The sequence below is a fragment of the Antennarius striatus genome, chromosome 10 (assembly GCF_040054535.1).
Source record: "Antennarius striatus isolate MH-2024 chromosome 10, ASM4005453v1, whole genome shotgun sequence".
NCBI lineage: Eukaryota > Metazoa > Chordata > Actinopteri > Lophiiformes > Antennariidae > Antennarius > Antennarius striatus.
In genome coordinates, this window is record NC_090785.1 from 4,660,177 (window position 1) to 4,676,918 (window position 16,742).

The following is a 16,742-nucleotide window of genomic DNA, read 5'->3' on the forward strand; positions in this document are numbered from 1 at the left end:
TTGGAACTTAAGTCGGATAATTATTCAGGTTTTGTGTGCGCTTGTTTGTGTGTTTGTGTAAAGATCTGATGGCTTTTTATGAAACCAAAGCAAGTAGTTGAGATGATGTGTCAGCATACAAAGAAAAGGGGCTCTTTATTTGCGTTCTTACTGTGGAATAAAAAGAATTTGCGTGTGTGTGTATGTGTGTGAATTTGTTGTGGTAGACCAGCAGCTTGTTCGGTGTGTTTGGCAATCAGCTGCTGTGACATTACTCCACTGGAAAACTTCTGGAGAAAAGGAGTGAAAATACACTCACACACACCGACACACACACCCTATCCAGCATATCACGCCAAGGAATAAACCAAAAGCACACCCGAGTACAACCTTTTTACCTTTATTAAAATAAGTAATACTACATCTTGCCAGACACACTTCAGTTCTTAATCCTGACTTGCATTCCTTTGGGAAAAGTTTGCATGCAGTTCTGCACATTCTTCTCATGGAAGGCTAATGGGTGCAGGAAAAGAATTATTCTGTGTTTACATGTAGTAATTATGGACAGTTTGACCTGTAAATATACTTGACGCAATTACATTTAATCTGACTTCTCTTAAACACCTAAACCAAAAGGAATAAAAACACATTCATTGCTATTGTAGACTTTAAAAGTTCTGACCCATAGCATCTTAAATTATACATTGTAATCTGATTAAGTGTTTAAAAGAACTATGCGGTCACCCAAGAGCGTGTAATCAAAAGCAGTGTGGGTATCCTGTAATCTGGTCGGACGAACCAATCACACGCCCGGGTCTTCTCTTCTCTTGTAACTGAATGTGCAACACTTAGCGTAACATCTTTGGCTGCGGTGCATGGGAAGATTTCTTCCAGATTGTGGTGAAATTGAGTAATTCCAAACAAATTTAGATGTAGGTCAGAACGTGTACATGATATTGAACGTTTGGCCGGGGAAATGTAATTCCGTTTCACCCATTGTGTGTAAATAGCAGTCGAGCTGATGGAGTTATTTTCTTATTTCCTGCAGAAGTGAACTGAGTTTGCCATATAAGGTCATTTGACATCATTATACTCTTCATCATGGCTGAAACCTCACAAGCATGACACAATACATTTTCCCTGTTTGTCTCTATCTTCCTTCATCTCCCTGCTGATGAGTAACGTCTGATAGAAAAACCTCATCCGGACAACGTTCCAGCGTCGTCTCCATGTGTTTGGCTCCAGCGCTCCAGCCTCTCTAAACTCCAGTCAACAAATCAGCGCATGATTGATCCCTCATTTGGACAAGTAAATTCAGATGGTTGCACAAAGCTATGGCTTAAATATTTTACATTCTTTTAGAGAAAATACAACAAACCTGGAAAAAGCAGGCTGCCTTAAAGGAGCTGGAAATCACTGCTGATGGACTTTAGTGTTGCGCTGATGTTGATTGTTTTGTGTGTTCTTGCTACCAGTACACAATTCTGTCCATGTGGTTACCCTCCACATGTTTACACACACATCTGACATTACTCATCAATGCTGGTGTGTATGTATCTTGAAACAACTTTTGTGTTTTTCACCCATCAATGTGTGTGTTTGCTTTCTTTATCTAAGGGCTCAGACATGATATCTCCTAACTGTTGGGACAGTTCTATGTAGACCGTGATACTTCAAATTTAGAATCCACTCTATACACAGGTTACTAGGTACATATGTGGTGTGTACAGGCCCGTAACACACACACAAGGGCCCTGTAGGCATGCAGGTGGGGGGGAGGTAGAGCTGCAGGCGGCTCCTTCTGGTGCACCTCCAGCGAGAAACTTGTAAAAGGGACGGCGCCTTGCTCAAGGGCGCCTTGGCAGTGCTCTGGAGGGGCGCTGACACCTCCCACTGTCAGCTCACACTCCGAAGTGACTGGGCAGGAGCAGGAATCGAACCGCCATACTTGAAACAATGGACGACCCGCTCTACCGCCTGCTCTATCGCTGAGCCATTGCCCCCCACCTGCTGAGCCACTGCCACCCCCCCTACACACACATGCATACATACACACTCGCACTCCAAGGGGCTGTAGTCATGCAGATAATGGGTGGTAGAATGGCGAGCAGCTCTCACGTGGGGCGTACCAAATGAGCAACTAGTAAGGGGACGGTGCCTTGCTCAAGGTGATGAATGATTGATTTATGAACGATGAATGATTTATGAAATACTTGTATGAAATGTTAGGATGTCTGCTGTGACTCGGAGGCCTACATGAGATCAGGACTTGTTACACAGCTGATACATAACCTGATTGTGTGTGACATGGACAAAGCTCCTGCCTGGTTCTGCATCAGTAGGTCCCCAAATAGGTAACTTTTTAACCAAGTAGATGACCTGTTTGTTCTTGGGTCAGATGTTATAGCCAGCTTGGATTCACTCTGTGTGAAGTGATTCAAGCATCCTGAATGCAGTTGGCTCATTGTAATTTAAAAATAAATAATAATTTATCCCAATACTTTAATCCTAATGACAATATCTGTAATAATTCTGCTATAAATTTACCAAATTCAGAGTGCTGTCATCTTCAAGTGCAGTTCAAGTCTTTGTAATGACATATGTAACATGTCTATTTATTTGTTTATTTCTATTTATTCCATGCAATTCAAAAAAAACCATGTTTATATTGTTTTACTGTCTTGCTGGTGCATGTTTCAGTCCAGGTTGTCATTGCATGTGTGTTTCTGTTAAGCGCTGGTCGAGAAGTTTAATAATTACCGTGAGACAGCAGCCTAAAGGGTAAAATAATTCTCTTTGAAAGTATTTTTTAAAGAAAGCCGTGCTAAAACAACAGACGTTGCTCTGTCTTTCTCCACTTACACTAAATCCACCTTGTCATTCTGCGTTAAACCCCTCACTTCCCCCATCCCCTCCCATCTCTAAAGAGACGCTACACTTAACATCCTCAGACAGAAAAGCGTAAACAGTCGCATCTCTGCTCCATCCCAGCTGAAAAACCTTGAATTACCGCAAAAAAAAATAAAAAATGACAACACACATGAAGAAGGGAAGAGAAAAAGAGGAATATATGTTACACTGGGAGTGCCACTGGAAAGACAGATGAGGAGTGGAGACGTTATCCACCGAGGAGAAGAGGGATAGGTTGTTAATTGTTTGCTTTGGCTCACTAGATTGTGACATTTATGAAAAGCTACATGTCTTAAACTTTCTAAACTTTAGCCTCGTGACACATTCATTCGCTCGGCGTACTGATTGCTTGTTTATATAGCCAATATGTAAAAAATGCAAGTGTCTCTCAATGTTTGAAATTGATCTATTTCTCTCTGGCAAGCGGCTGATTTCTCTGCCTGCACTCTCCAAAGAATGAGATTTATCTGGCGTTTCTTCCTTCGGATTGAACTGAGGTCAGCCTCAAAAGCTGGCTGGAAATCTGGCCGCGGATGTGTATTTCCAGCAACATCGTTGTCCCCCAGTTTGAGATTTAAATGAAGACATTTTTAAAGAAGTGACTGCGGCAACTGCCTAATAGTGCTGATAATTCGTTTGACAGTCTGTCAACAGCTATTTTCCCCTCATCTTGACTTCATTCTCTGCAGATTCACATTCTATTTCTGCTGCTTGTCCTTTTGAATTCTTTTTTTTATTATATTAAATGAAAATAATCCCTTCCTTCTTTGTGTCTATCGCTACAGCCACCTTGAAGACAACCAAATCAGTGTTGTTGAGCGAGGAGCCTTCCAAGACCTCAGACTTCTGGAAAGACTGTAAGTACCCCGTTGTCCTGTTTTATTCATGGGAGTGAGAAAAAGAATTGCAAAGCTGAATGACTTATGCTAAGCTAATGTATTTTTGCCTAGTAAGACGCGTAAGGCTGCAACAACATACACAAATATAAATTCAATAATAATATTTGACTTACTGTGGATGATTTTTACACATACACACGCATGCATTCACGCACACACACAAACACACGCACGCATGCATGCACGCACACACACACACACACACACACATTCCATTTTGTAAAGCACACACAAAGAGTGTACCTGGATGACTCCCAAATCCATCCACTTCACACACATCTTGGGAATCTCTCATAGACATAGCCTTGTTCGTTCTGTGCGTGTGTGTGTGTGTGTGTGTGTTTATGTGTGTGTGTCCCTATCAGCTCACACCAAGGCTCCAGTCAACATATAGGAGGCGTCGTTGCACAACACAACACTTCCCGCGTACACACACCTGCACGTTTACGACTCCGCGCCGGAGAGACGACAGGAGGACGACTTTGTCGCTTCCGCGTTTACGAGGATGTTGATTGATTTGACATATGGCAAACTTTTGTTTTTGGCCTTATGATGTAAAACAAATTCCTTAAAATAAACCGTAGCTATTACATATATACCTCCCCACCCCCCCCCTTTCCTTGAAACAAGCAGGCAGACATTTGTAATTCATAAAGGAGACAGAAACAGAGAGAGAGGCCTGATTAAATTCAGATGGCACCAGATGCATCTGATGATTATTGGGGCGGGGGGGTGGGGGGTGGGGGTATGCTGACTGGCAGCAGCATGTGTGTCTTTTTAAATGGAGATGGCACGTCCAGTAGAGAAAGTGAGAGGTGACGGGTCACTTCAATGCGGTGCGTCAGGAAATGTCAGAGGTTAGGGTTGGGATGGTTACAGGAGGAGGGGTGAGAGGAGGCAACACAGCCGCGCGACAAACGTCCCTCAGCGTGTGGTGTTTCATTCATCTGTTCGCACGAGTACAACGTCATGTTGGTTTATCATATAGATCGTGCTACTCCTGCAAAATTAGTCTGAAAAGAAATCGTTGCTTTTGGTCTTTAGTGAGAAATAGTCCTTTGAGTGATGATCATAATGAGGGTCCTCAGTGATAGTAAAATGCTTTTTAACATGCTTAGTTGACAGGTTCTCTGATGTTGTGCCTGTCAGGGTGAAAACTCAGAGGTTAAAGGTCACCATGCTAAGTTTGTGTGATTTATGGTGCTGCAATGTGAAAAACCTGGAGCTGACGTAGCCATCCCCGCGGGTTAGGACATTCATGCATGTCAACGCATGAGTTATGAAGTCATGGGGATGGTCACTTGGTAATTTAGGGACTCAGGACTGGCTTGGAAATCTTTCAAAAAAGAAAAGGGGATTTTTCATGAAATTTCTAGTTTTATTTAGTTTGCCTTACAAAAATATATCAAATGTCTGAATTTTGAGGCCCAGGTCCAGAGAGATTAATTCTCCTCAGTGTCCAAACCATTTCTGTTGGACATGGTTGATGTTCTGACTAATAGGGATAATTTTCCAAATTTTAAAAATATAGTGCCCATGGACTTGCGGTCTGGTAACATTTCAAAGGTTTTGAGTAGAATAAACGTCATTATTATGCGAAAATACAAAAAGTATTCTTTTCAAAACCACAACTGTTTTGTCTGGGAACGTCTTTAAATGACTCATAACTCTTAATAGTAGTGGATCGTGCTCTTTGCTCTCGCACCAGCAGTTATTCTCGGAGCAGGGGTCAATTATTTCTCATGGTGGGTATCTCTTTTTGGACGCTGGCTTGCCTTTCCGTTGGCTCACACAGGGAGTTAAAGTCAGGGTCTTATTATCATTATCACCTGGGTTAAAAGGTTGGTGTCTGTCTCTTCTCCCGCATAGATTCTACTTTTTGACCCCGTGACCCTCCGCCCTCCCTTTCTTCCCCTCCCTCCACGCTTCGTCGCTCAGCCCGAACGCTTTGGTAGCTCGACAACACGTTCACTCCCCCGCGTCACGCCGTCTTCATCTATCCTCTGCGGCTGACCCCGCCCTCCCTCCGCACACACTCTCAACGCTCACGGACACATCTTTCAACCCTCATGCACCCTATCGATCACTTTACCGTTCCCTGGTCAACACAGTCCTTCCTCCCCTCCATCTTCCTCCACCTCTCATTGTCAGTAAATTCTATTTATTCAATCAAACAGGAAAATGACGTTAAAGGTGGTATTTCACTATATTTAAAAGTAATAGCTTTTAATTTATTCTCACTTTATATTCACTTGATCAGCTTCTTGCACATTTAATAAATCTACACTTTTTTTGTCACTTTGCATACATTTTAAAACACATTTCTATTAATTCATAATAAAAATCCCCCGTTTCAAGGAAACAAACGCCTCTAGCTCGTTTGGCTTGACTTACATTAGTGTAATAATATACAACGGTTAAGCTACTACTTTTTATTAATAAGAAAAAAAATGAAATTCTTGGCAGGACTCGTGCATTTTGTGCATTCTCTCCTGTCAGAAAATATAAAACATTCTGCTGACATTCAGGGTTTCGGGGCCATTTGGACACCCAGGAGTTTACTTGGCATTCTTGTTATTCCCTAATTGATGGTTTAGTCTTTCACTTTTCTTCAGGCGACCAGTTTAGATATAAGAATAAAAGAGAGTAGAAATTTAACTGGGAAAAGCATTTATATTACTGTAGACACCTCTCAGCTGGGATTACTGGAAGGCACTCAACATTAAACCCCTTTCACTCCCAGGCCAAAGGTCATGCATGGAGGCTAGCGATAAGTTGCTTTAGGGAGCTAACGGCACGATAACCTGTAACTGACTCAGACACACACACACACGCACACACAAACAACACTATAACCTGCAGGCCACGATCACAGGAAGCCAGACAGACTTTCCCATGAGTTTGACCTTTGAACCATGAACCTTCTGACCTACAAGGTGATGCAGTCGCCAGTTTGGTTATAGTTCAGTCAACACAAATGCATTAATCTGAGTGATATACGAGTGCCTGCTCTTATCCTTTTCCTTTTTCTCCCTCCTTTTCTCTCCACAGTCGTCTGAACAGAAACAAACTCCAGTTCCTCCCAGAACTCCTCTTCCAGTCCAACCCCAAACTCGGACGGCTGTGAGTACATCTTTCTCAGTTTTCCACCTCTCGGTTGGGGGATCCTTCTTCCCTCGTCTGGACCGTCTCTCTCTGACTCCGTCTTCCCTTCTCTCTCTCTTTTGATGTGTCATGCGATCCATTTGAAAAACAGCCATGGCACAATGTCAGAGCTTTTATCCGGGTTGAAGGTTCAAGTCCCACGCCAGGTGACACAGTGCCGCTCTGTGCTCCCATGGAGAGGTGAAAAAGAGGGTGTGTGTGTCGGATTTGTGTACAGGCGTGTGTGTGTGTGTGTGATTTTAAAAGGTGAAAGACTGCCTGGAGCGAATGTTTTCCTTGGACCTGTGAGGAATTTTTATTCGGGAATATGAAGTTTTCCCAGAGTACTCAGAGTGTAAGAGCAGGTCAAACCGAAGCCTTCCACTTGCTATCATTTTTCATTTCATTCACTCCCCTAAACACTCTCTCTCTGCTTCTCAGCCGCATCTTTTCTCCCATCATGCCTCTCTTTCTTGCTTTCTCATTCAGTCTCATTCATCAATTCACGTGGTTTACATGAACCTTTCCTTCGCAAACCTCCTCCGACTCCAACCTGTCTCATTCGATTAATAAAGGAAGTTCCCTTTATCCCCTTTGACCAGATATACTCCAACATTTTAGAGTTCTTTCCTCCATCTTTCCAAAAGCACCCACTAGTTTTATGAGAAGTATTTTTCATGTGATTCTGCTGTTACTGGAAATATCAGCGCACAAAACCCCACCTTTTTTAACAAAAAAAATCCAGACTTTTTCATTGAAAAAGCCTCAGAAGAAAAAAAAAAATCACCTCATCAAAAACAGGAAATTTATTAACAAGAACAAAGAACACACGTATTGTCTTTAGCGCGATCTCAATACGATCTCCGTAGTCCCAAAATCCCCAGAAATGACGAAATCTCGGTGGGGTGCGCGATATGAAACCACAATTTAAATCTCCAGATGGACGTCTGGTGTGTTCCTCGTGTTAGTGGTGATGCGTGATGTATTGCAGAAGACAGGAAAGAGGACTATTATGGCTGAAGACAAATTGTCAATTACGTCAACTGTGGCTTTCGGGATCTCGCACAGTCAGAAACCCTCATGTTAACGTCAGGACACTCATGGTGATAGATGCAAACACCAGCAAACAGACGTTACTCACACACTTTACATACACTATGACTATTTACATCCTATTTCCAGCTATTTCTATCGCTGTCCGTGAGTGACAGTCTAATTTCTTCCTCACCCTGGCTTACAATTCTATAAAACCTCTTATTAGCCTCAATGGCTCTTATTTATCGTTGGTGAAATATGGATCCCCATAGAGCTCTCAAGCACCTCAGTAAAAGAGTGGAAAGGGTGAACGTGTTCCAAACTTAACATTATAAATCTCATTTCTTTATATTCCTACTTTGCCATCAGCACAATCTAAATTATAGTGTCTGGAGTTTCATCTTGCTTTTTATTTTTTTTCCCTTCTTTTCACTTTTGTCATTCTTTTCTCACACTTTTCCGCGCTTTACATCCTAACTCTCACGCTGTTTTCTGTGAATTGAGGAAATGGTGGTGATGTAAATGACAAGACATTCAGATAGAGAGAGATCGTTACGAGCAGAAGACGAGGAGAAGGAAATTGGGGGAGGACGGCAGGAGAGCAGGAGTTAGAGAGGAGACGGCGTGAAAGAGAGGATAACAGTGGGAGAAGAAAAAGGAGGAGACGGAGGGGTTTGCTGGTGGCTTTCTGGTTTGGGTTCGTAACCTTCCTCTCTGTCGGCCTCGGTTAGATATTAAATGATGGCAGTGTGATAGGAATTACCTCCTAACCCTCCCATTAAAGTTCTGTGGTCTGAGGTTTGGAGACAACAGGAGAGGAAAAGAGCTGGACGAGCTTGAAGGGAAAACAGACATGGGTTGGAGGTTCTGCTGTTGAGGACAGTGGGAGGTAAGGGCAAGAGGCATCAGGGTGGGTAATAGATTTGACCAGATTCTTGGATTCTGTCGAGATCTACAAAACCTTCGAGTCAAAGAGGTTGGCTTCAATTTTTATAGTGTCATGACTGAGCAGCGGGCGAGGACGGCGAGCGCCTGGCGAAGACAGATAAGTATCAGGGAGGCCGTGCGAAGGAAGGGTAGAAAGGCTGCAGGAGGGCAGATGGATGGAGAGATTGGGGTCCGCCATTGGTTAAAACGGGAGAGAAAACATAGATAGGGTTGGTGATGCAGATTGATCGCGAGCTGGAGTCTGTGGGCTTCAGTGTGTACAGTCTGTGGTCGTGTCCCCCCACAGTTTGCAGAGACTGTGGTCTCACAGCTCATGCACCCAGACGCACATTAACGCACACACAGATCACGATCGGAGTAGAAATAAGTTTTTAATAGAAAAGCAATGATTTTTGGGTTTGAAAAGCAACAATCAGGATGGGGATGGAAAAACTTCAAGACCCGTGGAGTGTTGCTTTCCTCGGCGATTTGATGGCCGCTCGTCTCCATCCTCCTTCCTTCCATCGTTTGCTTTCTGCTCCGGCGGTTTTCTACGTGTTTTTTGTGCTTACGCCTGCGAATGTGTGCGAGTGTTTGTTACACGCAGGGCCCCTGCATTCGAGCCGTCGCTCGGTTTCCTGCCAGCGATACTCATGAAGCAGCATCATTCTCCCACATTAAAGCAGCTCAGATTACAGCGCGTTGGTTCGCATGAGAGGAGAAAGGGAGGAAAACGAGGGTAACGTCAGACACGCAACGTTTTTCCTCTCTCTTCACCACACTGTCGGGCTTCAGATGCTGAGTATTACATAATATAGAGGGTTATCTTTTGACCATTGATTAACATTCATGTAGGACAGAATGAAGAGACAACACAGCAATGCCAACAAGCTGATGCCCTGACCTTTTACTCGTATCCTTGCCCCCAGGGTTCAGTTTGATAACAGTATTTCTTCCTCCTATGTTTTTTTGTGTGTAATTTTCAGCTACTCTAAATTCTTTAGCATCGCTATGGCCCCTCAATGTTTTCACTGCACCATATAAAATGCATCACAGCGGGAATTCCAGCCGGCAAACTTCCAGGCTAAAAGCTTTTTCTTACTTCTTTTTTGAGGCATAATGGTAAAGTTCCTGCACACAGGGATGCCGATGATGGATTTTATCCGGTCAGAGTGTCCTTGAGAATGTTGCCTGAACCTTACACGTTCAATTACTCTGGGAAAATGTGGATAACTGCGTTAGACGCACCGCTCAAACTGTACCGCAGACTAAGGGGGGAAAAAAGAAAAGGAATATAGAGGAAAAAGTAGCAATAGAGGGATGGATGGACGTGTACGCAAAGGGAAAAATGACAGGTTGTGGGTCTAAATCCTTGGACGTTCATGAGACATCCCCCACCAGAAAGTTAACCCCTCGAGCGAGACGCTTGACCTCCAGCTGCTTCAGTAAAACTCTCTGACTTGAAAGTGTGCACACAGAGTCAACCCCTGCTACTGGAAACATTACCTTTAACTAGATAAACCAGTGGAAAAGAAGCTCGATGGAGAGAAACAGGCAGAGAGAGAGAGAGGAATGAGAGCGGGAGGGACGGCTGGAGGGAGCGGGGGTCATTTGAGATGTCTTTTCCTCCTAATTAAGTTAATGGAGAAAGAAGAGGAGGCTGCCTTTAATCTTGGCTAATTGTCCATTTAGAGGCAACTGCCATAGTTTACCTGGTGGAATGTTATTGTTAGTGTTACAGGAAGTGGGCGCACTCTGGTTGACCAGTGATTGGCTGTGACAGACAGAGCCTCAGTGGCGACTGGTGTGAAAGGTGAACACCAGCCGGGAGTGAGCATCAACCGCTTCGAATCTTCAGTTTCTTTCTCTTTCTCTACTGTTTTTCTTTTCTTTATGCAGTGTGTGTGTGTGTGTGTGTCAGATATTGTTAAATTGTTTTCCTGTCCCTCGTTTCCATGGCTTTTGTTTGCTTTTCACACCGCTGGGTGCTGGCGAGAAACACAAACTAACAGAAGTGAGCACACATTAATTCTCAGTCTCTCACGACATGTCTCCCGCTGATCCAGAGTTGTGGCTATGCACGTGGGGGGTAGGGGTGTGTGTGTGTGTGTGTTGTTGTGCAGTACACTTGTTACCAGAACCATACAGCCATGACAGAACTTCCTAATAATTAAACGTGACTCAGATGTTGCTGCACCGCAACGCTTGCAGGACCCGACACAAGCCCAACCTTCGGACCGGCTTCTACTTTTCCTAATTGGTTCATCAATCTCACTTACCATTGGTCGTTCCAGTTGGAATTACTTCCTGAAGGGTAAAGCGTGCCAGTTGGTTGAGATGGCAGCGAGTGAATGCAGCTGCATCACGGGGACCATAGGCTCTAGGGTGGAGCTGCACGTCGAGACCCACGCTGAGATTCAGGGAGGAATTTTGCAGGAACCCATAAAAAGACTGTTCTTAGTGGCTTGTGCGCATTTGTGTGTGTGTGTGTGTGTGTGTGTGTGTGTGTGTGTGTGTGTGTGTGTGTGTGTGTGTGTGTGTGTGTGTGTGTGTGTGTGTGTGTGTGTGTGTGTGTGTGTGTGTGTGTGTGTGTTTGTGTTCCCACACCCCAGACAGCACGTGTGATTTGGTCCTGGGACATATTTAGATAAATACACACTGCAGATATAAAGAACTTCAGGAGAGACGGAACTGAATTTCTCCTTTAGCAACAGGGAAAAACTTATTATCAGTCATTGTGTTTGTTTCCAAACTTTGCTTATATTGAACAGTGTGCTGTTAAAACTATTTTCTGTCTGGCTTTTGAATGCGATCCAAGTTTAGCTTAGTTTTTTTTTGGCGTGTCTGTGTGCACACATTACTATCTATACCATCCTTTTGAGCAATTATTTATTCACATTTTCCGTCTCACGCTTCAATTCCAAGCAGAGACTGCTACCAAGAATAGGATGCTTAAGTGATCACTGTGAGAGCAGTTGAGGGTCATAAGTTATAAAGTTTTTGTTGCAGGCTTACGCATGTCTTAATATGTGAACGAACAGCGGTGTTTCGTTCGCGGGATGAATTCACCAGCCAGGCGGTCTTAAACTTCACGGCAACAACACCTTCCCCTTTCATCTGTCTACCGTAGCAGCTACCCAGCGTGCTGACACGCCGTAGGGCCAGAACCCATGAAATGTTCGTGGGAGGCTGGGGACCTGTAGTTTTTTTTATTTTTTTTTTGTAACGGCAAAGAATTTTTATATGCGTGCACTGAAATAGCACAGAGGCTTGCATGTGGTAGCAATTTAACCCTGCGAGTAAAGGTGAGATGTATGGGGTAAATAGCCACAGAGCTGCACACGTAGTAAAAACTCATAGACTTTGCTTCCACTTGTTTACACTGAAGTAAAGGGATTTGTGGGGGCAAATACCATGTTATCCATGTGCGTGTATGGGATTTGGATTGATCTGGAATGTCTTGTGTTCCCTAATATCTGCAATTAGGGTGTATGTGAGTATGAATATACAGTAAGCAGTGTGTGTTTCTGTGTGGAGTCTGTGTGTGTTTGTATATATTCTCCTGCTCGGGTCTTCAGAGCCTGCTAAATGTGTATACATAGTGTCGTAATTTGTGTGCGTCTGCACATTTCCTTGCATGTTTGAACACGTATTTGCATCCGTTTTGCACGTGGCTATTTAAATGCATGTGTGTGTGTGTCCGTCCTCCTGTCCTATGACGGTACACGACATGTTCATGTCAGGCTAACTTGACGCAAAGCCAAATTCACTCAAATAGTGTTTTGTTTAATCGCAATTTAGGTTTACATGAGAACGCTAATGGAAAGCAGATTGGGCTCCCTGGAAAATGGATGAGGAGGAGAAGGAAGAGGAGGAGGAGGTGGATAGGGATGGAGAGGACGAGATGAATGGGGAGGAAAGAGGAAAGAAAATAAGATGGGATGCCAGTCGAGGATGGGAGAAGAAAAGGGAAGGCTGGGGAACACGAGGTTGTCGATACTCTAGAGTGGAATGGAAGATTTTAACGATTGTTGATTGTTTGTGTGTGAGCGCTGACGGATTGGGTTTCAGTAGTTGTAGTACAGTGATATATACACACACTGCTCACGCTGACACAAGTCAAACCATTAAAGTCTCCCATAATTACATTCATGTGAATAAGATGATGGGAAAGACAGATTTTTCCTCAACAAAGATTTGAGTTTATTGTCACTGGTGACGTTTTTATAGCGAACCTCCAAACGGCTCGTTTAAAATCATTTCGTAACAGTTTTTTTCCGTGAAGCTCAGTGAATTCTGTGATGGAAAGATGACGTGACTTGAACATTTGTCTGTCAAACTGACGATAACGTTCGTAGTTTTCCCTAAAATCAAGAGAACGTTTGTCGTGGTAAAGCCCGACGTCTTTTGAAAAGAGATATTGCAGTTTAATTTAATTTTCTGCTATTTCTCATGTTTTCAAACACGTTTCAAAATAAATCTCTCTAAAGTGGCTCAGGAGAAAGAGGTTTGGACACAGTCCCAGTTTTCTCTACCCCTCTGTTTTATGTGTTCTCATGTAGAGTTGTTCTTTAGGGGTTGGAGATGGTAGCGGTCTTCTAGTCCTCCATTCAGATGAAGTGTTGTCAGATGTAGCCTCAAAATAGAGAAGGAGAAGGAGAATTTGTCACTGTAAAACCAGGCATTTAACGCAACCTGGACCCGGATAAGTGGATGGGAAAAAAATGGATCTGATCCCTTAAAGTGTGTCTGTTAAAACCTGCTACTGCACAACATCTAAGCTCATCTGTCTTTAGTCTCATCCTCGGTTCTTGGAAATCTCCAGATTATTTACTGTAAAGTGACATGTTTTCTTACAGTCATGATGAATTAAATCTCAATGTGGGGTCGCTAAAGTCAAACTTCTGTCTGCTCCCTCTTGGCCCCATGTTTTTTAATGCATCTGTACTCTTCTTGTGAAACTTCAAAAATGGCCGACATGAGCCAGAAACACCCAAGAATACCCCCAAATTATTGAGTATAGGGTGATTCTGTAGGTGTTTATTACTGCTGCAACTCTGCAGAACATAAACAGAATAGATGGATTAGCATTCAGTCGCGTTCGGGATGCAGCGATATGATGATAGTGCTTTATATTATTTGATATAACATTCTTTAAGGTAAATGGATGTGTACGTGTGTGTACGTGTGTGTGTCTGTGTGTAATATTTTTGCTTTGTGGGAGGTCCACATAGTTACTGCTTTCATTGTTGACCATTATTATGGCTACAGAGTACATGGTTGGAACTGGCTAATGTCACACACATGGGCAGACACATGCAGGTGTCTAGAGACTCATACTTTCTGCTTGTGTGTGTGTGTGTGTGTGTGTGTGTGTGTGTGTGTGTGTGTGTGTGTGTGTGTGTGTGTCAGACGTCAGACTTGTGATTTATACTGTTTAAGTAAAGTCTGATTGTTACAAATGAACTTAAACTGTTGATATTTTTTCACTGCACCCTCACAATGACCCAGAAACACTCACAGACACACACCCACACACAAACACCACTGATACACACACATCTACCCATGCAGTGTGGAAACACACAAACAAACAGGAGCGTTCTGTCATACTCCTCACCTCCTCATCCATCTTGCCTCCACGTAAACGCCTTCGTGCTAACGCCGGACCCTCACATGCGTCGCAACTGTTTCCAGAAACTAGTAGCTGTGATATTTCCTCATGAATGTTTCAAGATTTACTCCCAGTGGGATGAAAATCTGGTTCATAAAAGTATTAAAACTATGTACATAAATGTAATTAAGTCCTACTCTACTCTCTACATCTAAATCAGTTTAAATAAACCGAGGATGATGAAGTCCTTACGTCGCATGCAGCGCCTGAGGCATGAATGAATGAATGAATAAACACAAAGACATTTCCAAGAGCTGAGTCTGCAATGAAGATAAAATGTCACCAACGATATAGAACGTTTGGAAATTTTAGTAAACTGCATCGTGTGATTGCATCAGAGTTCGCCTGTTTGGTGTAACAAGTCCAGCTGTGGCGGTGATGTCACATCTTCCATCATCATCCGTCTGCCACTGCGGATGAGTCATCGGCACAAACATCAAGCTGAAGCTGCACTGTGCAATATCACAAAATCATTAGAATAAAAACTGAAACCATAAGAAAAAAAACAAAACAGTCCACCACCAAGACTGACAGCTCAGACACGGTCTCTAACTGAATTTATTATCAAACCAGCTTGTTGATTTGGCTGGAGACCTGCTGGATTTCTTAACAGCTCGGATGTTGAGAGGAAAGAGTTCCAGATTTAAGCGAGAGATAATAAATTGAGTTAAGGACATTTGATAAATGACTTCCAACATGATTATCCTTGAGAAGCGAAACTCTTTAGCAGAGCGGCCAAAGATCCTCTTTGTCAGTCGCAGCCGAGGCGCCTGATGGCAAATGTTTTTACTTTGGAAACATTTTCATGAACAATACCAGACATGAAGCTTCAGAGTCTTACAGTTTTCACAGTAACTATATCAACTTATGAAATCAGACAGTTGTTATGTGTAAAATATTTAGCCTACACTGTACTTTAACCTTATAGATGGGGCTTGTGAGGAATAACTCGAAATAAATGTGGGAGTGCTATTTAAAAATGTATAAAAATGCAATCATTTGGTGCTTATGCTTTCAGCAGAACTCCAGAGATGCGGTGAATCTACGCCAAAAGGAGCACTGATGAGAGGCCGGGCAATCTGTGTTGGTTTTTCCTTCAATTAATCACCCTTCTTTTCAGCGTTTATAGTGATGAAAGAATAGAGGACATTTATTTTAAGAGATCCTGAAAAAAAAAAAAAAAACACAGCTGTGCTTTCAGTGATGCTTTGGTTATCATGCACCAGCTATCACAGAAGGAAAAGGTTACCGTAAGTGAGACTGAAACGTGCTTCGCCCTTTGTCGTTTTCAAGTAATGAATGCAGATAAGATGCAGCCAAGATAGACAGAAAGACAGAGCAGGATGGGCGGAAGAGGGGTGAGGAGAAGGAGCAGAGAGAGAGAGAGAGAAAGAGAGAGAGAGAGAGAGAGAGAGAGAGAGAGAGAGGAAGAGGGAGAGTCAGCCACATAAATGGGGTGAGAGGAGATTTGACCAGGCCTCCTCTAAATACAGAGCACCGCAAAGCCACTTTAAAACCTGTTTAGATATATTTATACATCACACACAAATACTCTCTCTCTCTCTCTCTCTCTCTCTCTCTCTCTCTCTCTCTCTCTCTCTCTCTCTCTCTCTCTCTCTCTCTCTCTCTCTCTCTCTCTCTCTCCCATCCCTTAAACAGAAACACACACAAACAGAAGAAAAGAAAACCCCAATTAACCCCTCAGTCAGTCATCCTCAGTCAATCTAAAACACGACTCCAGGCTTGAACACCACCTGTTGATCTCAAATGCGATGCTTCGACCTCTAAACCAACATTTTCTTTGGTTTTATATACGTTTTTAAAAAAAACTTCAGTGCAAAAAACTAAACCTACAGATGTCAGATGCTCATTTTCCTTCCGACATTTTCCGAACGTACAGATGTTTATGGCTACATCTGCACCGACCCAAATAAGGCAAACTATAGTGGAAGAAAAGGCTAATTTAGTCAAGGAAAATGAAAAGTGAGTGGGAACAAGGAGGCGGTTATTTTTAGCTTTAGAATGATAATTAAAGATCTTAAAAAGCCCTGGAGTTACAAACATGAGTTGTTTATCTCGTTTGTGTTGACAATTCTTGTCACGACTAAACCAGTGTGTATATATCACTGTGTGTGTGTGTGTGTGTGTTAGAGAGAGAGAGAGAGATGTATTAG

The 16,742-nt window shown here is 43.0% G+C and overlaps 1 protein-coding gene across 1 annotated transcript in view; it reads left to right on the plus strand.

The window, feature by feature from the left end:
- slit3 (slit homolog 3 (Drosophila)) overlaps positions 1–16,742 on the plus strand; it is a 192,938-nt gene that overhangs the window by 15,006 nt on the left and 161,190 nt on the right. Inside the window, exons 3-4 of the mRNA XM_068325452.1 lie at positions 3,675–3,746; positions 6,840–6,911. Coding sequence (XP_068181553.1) covers positions 3,675–3,746; positions 6,840–6,911 — 144 coding nt within the window. The remainder of the gene's footprint in view (positions 1–3,674; positions 3,747–6,839; positions 6,912–16,742) is intronic.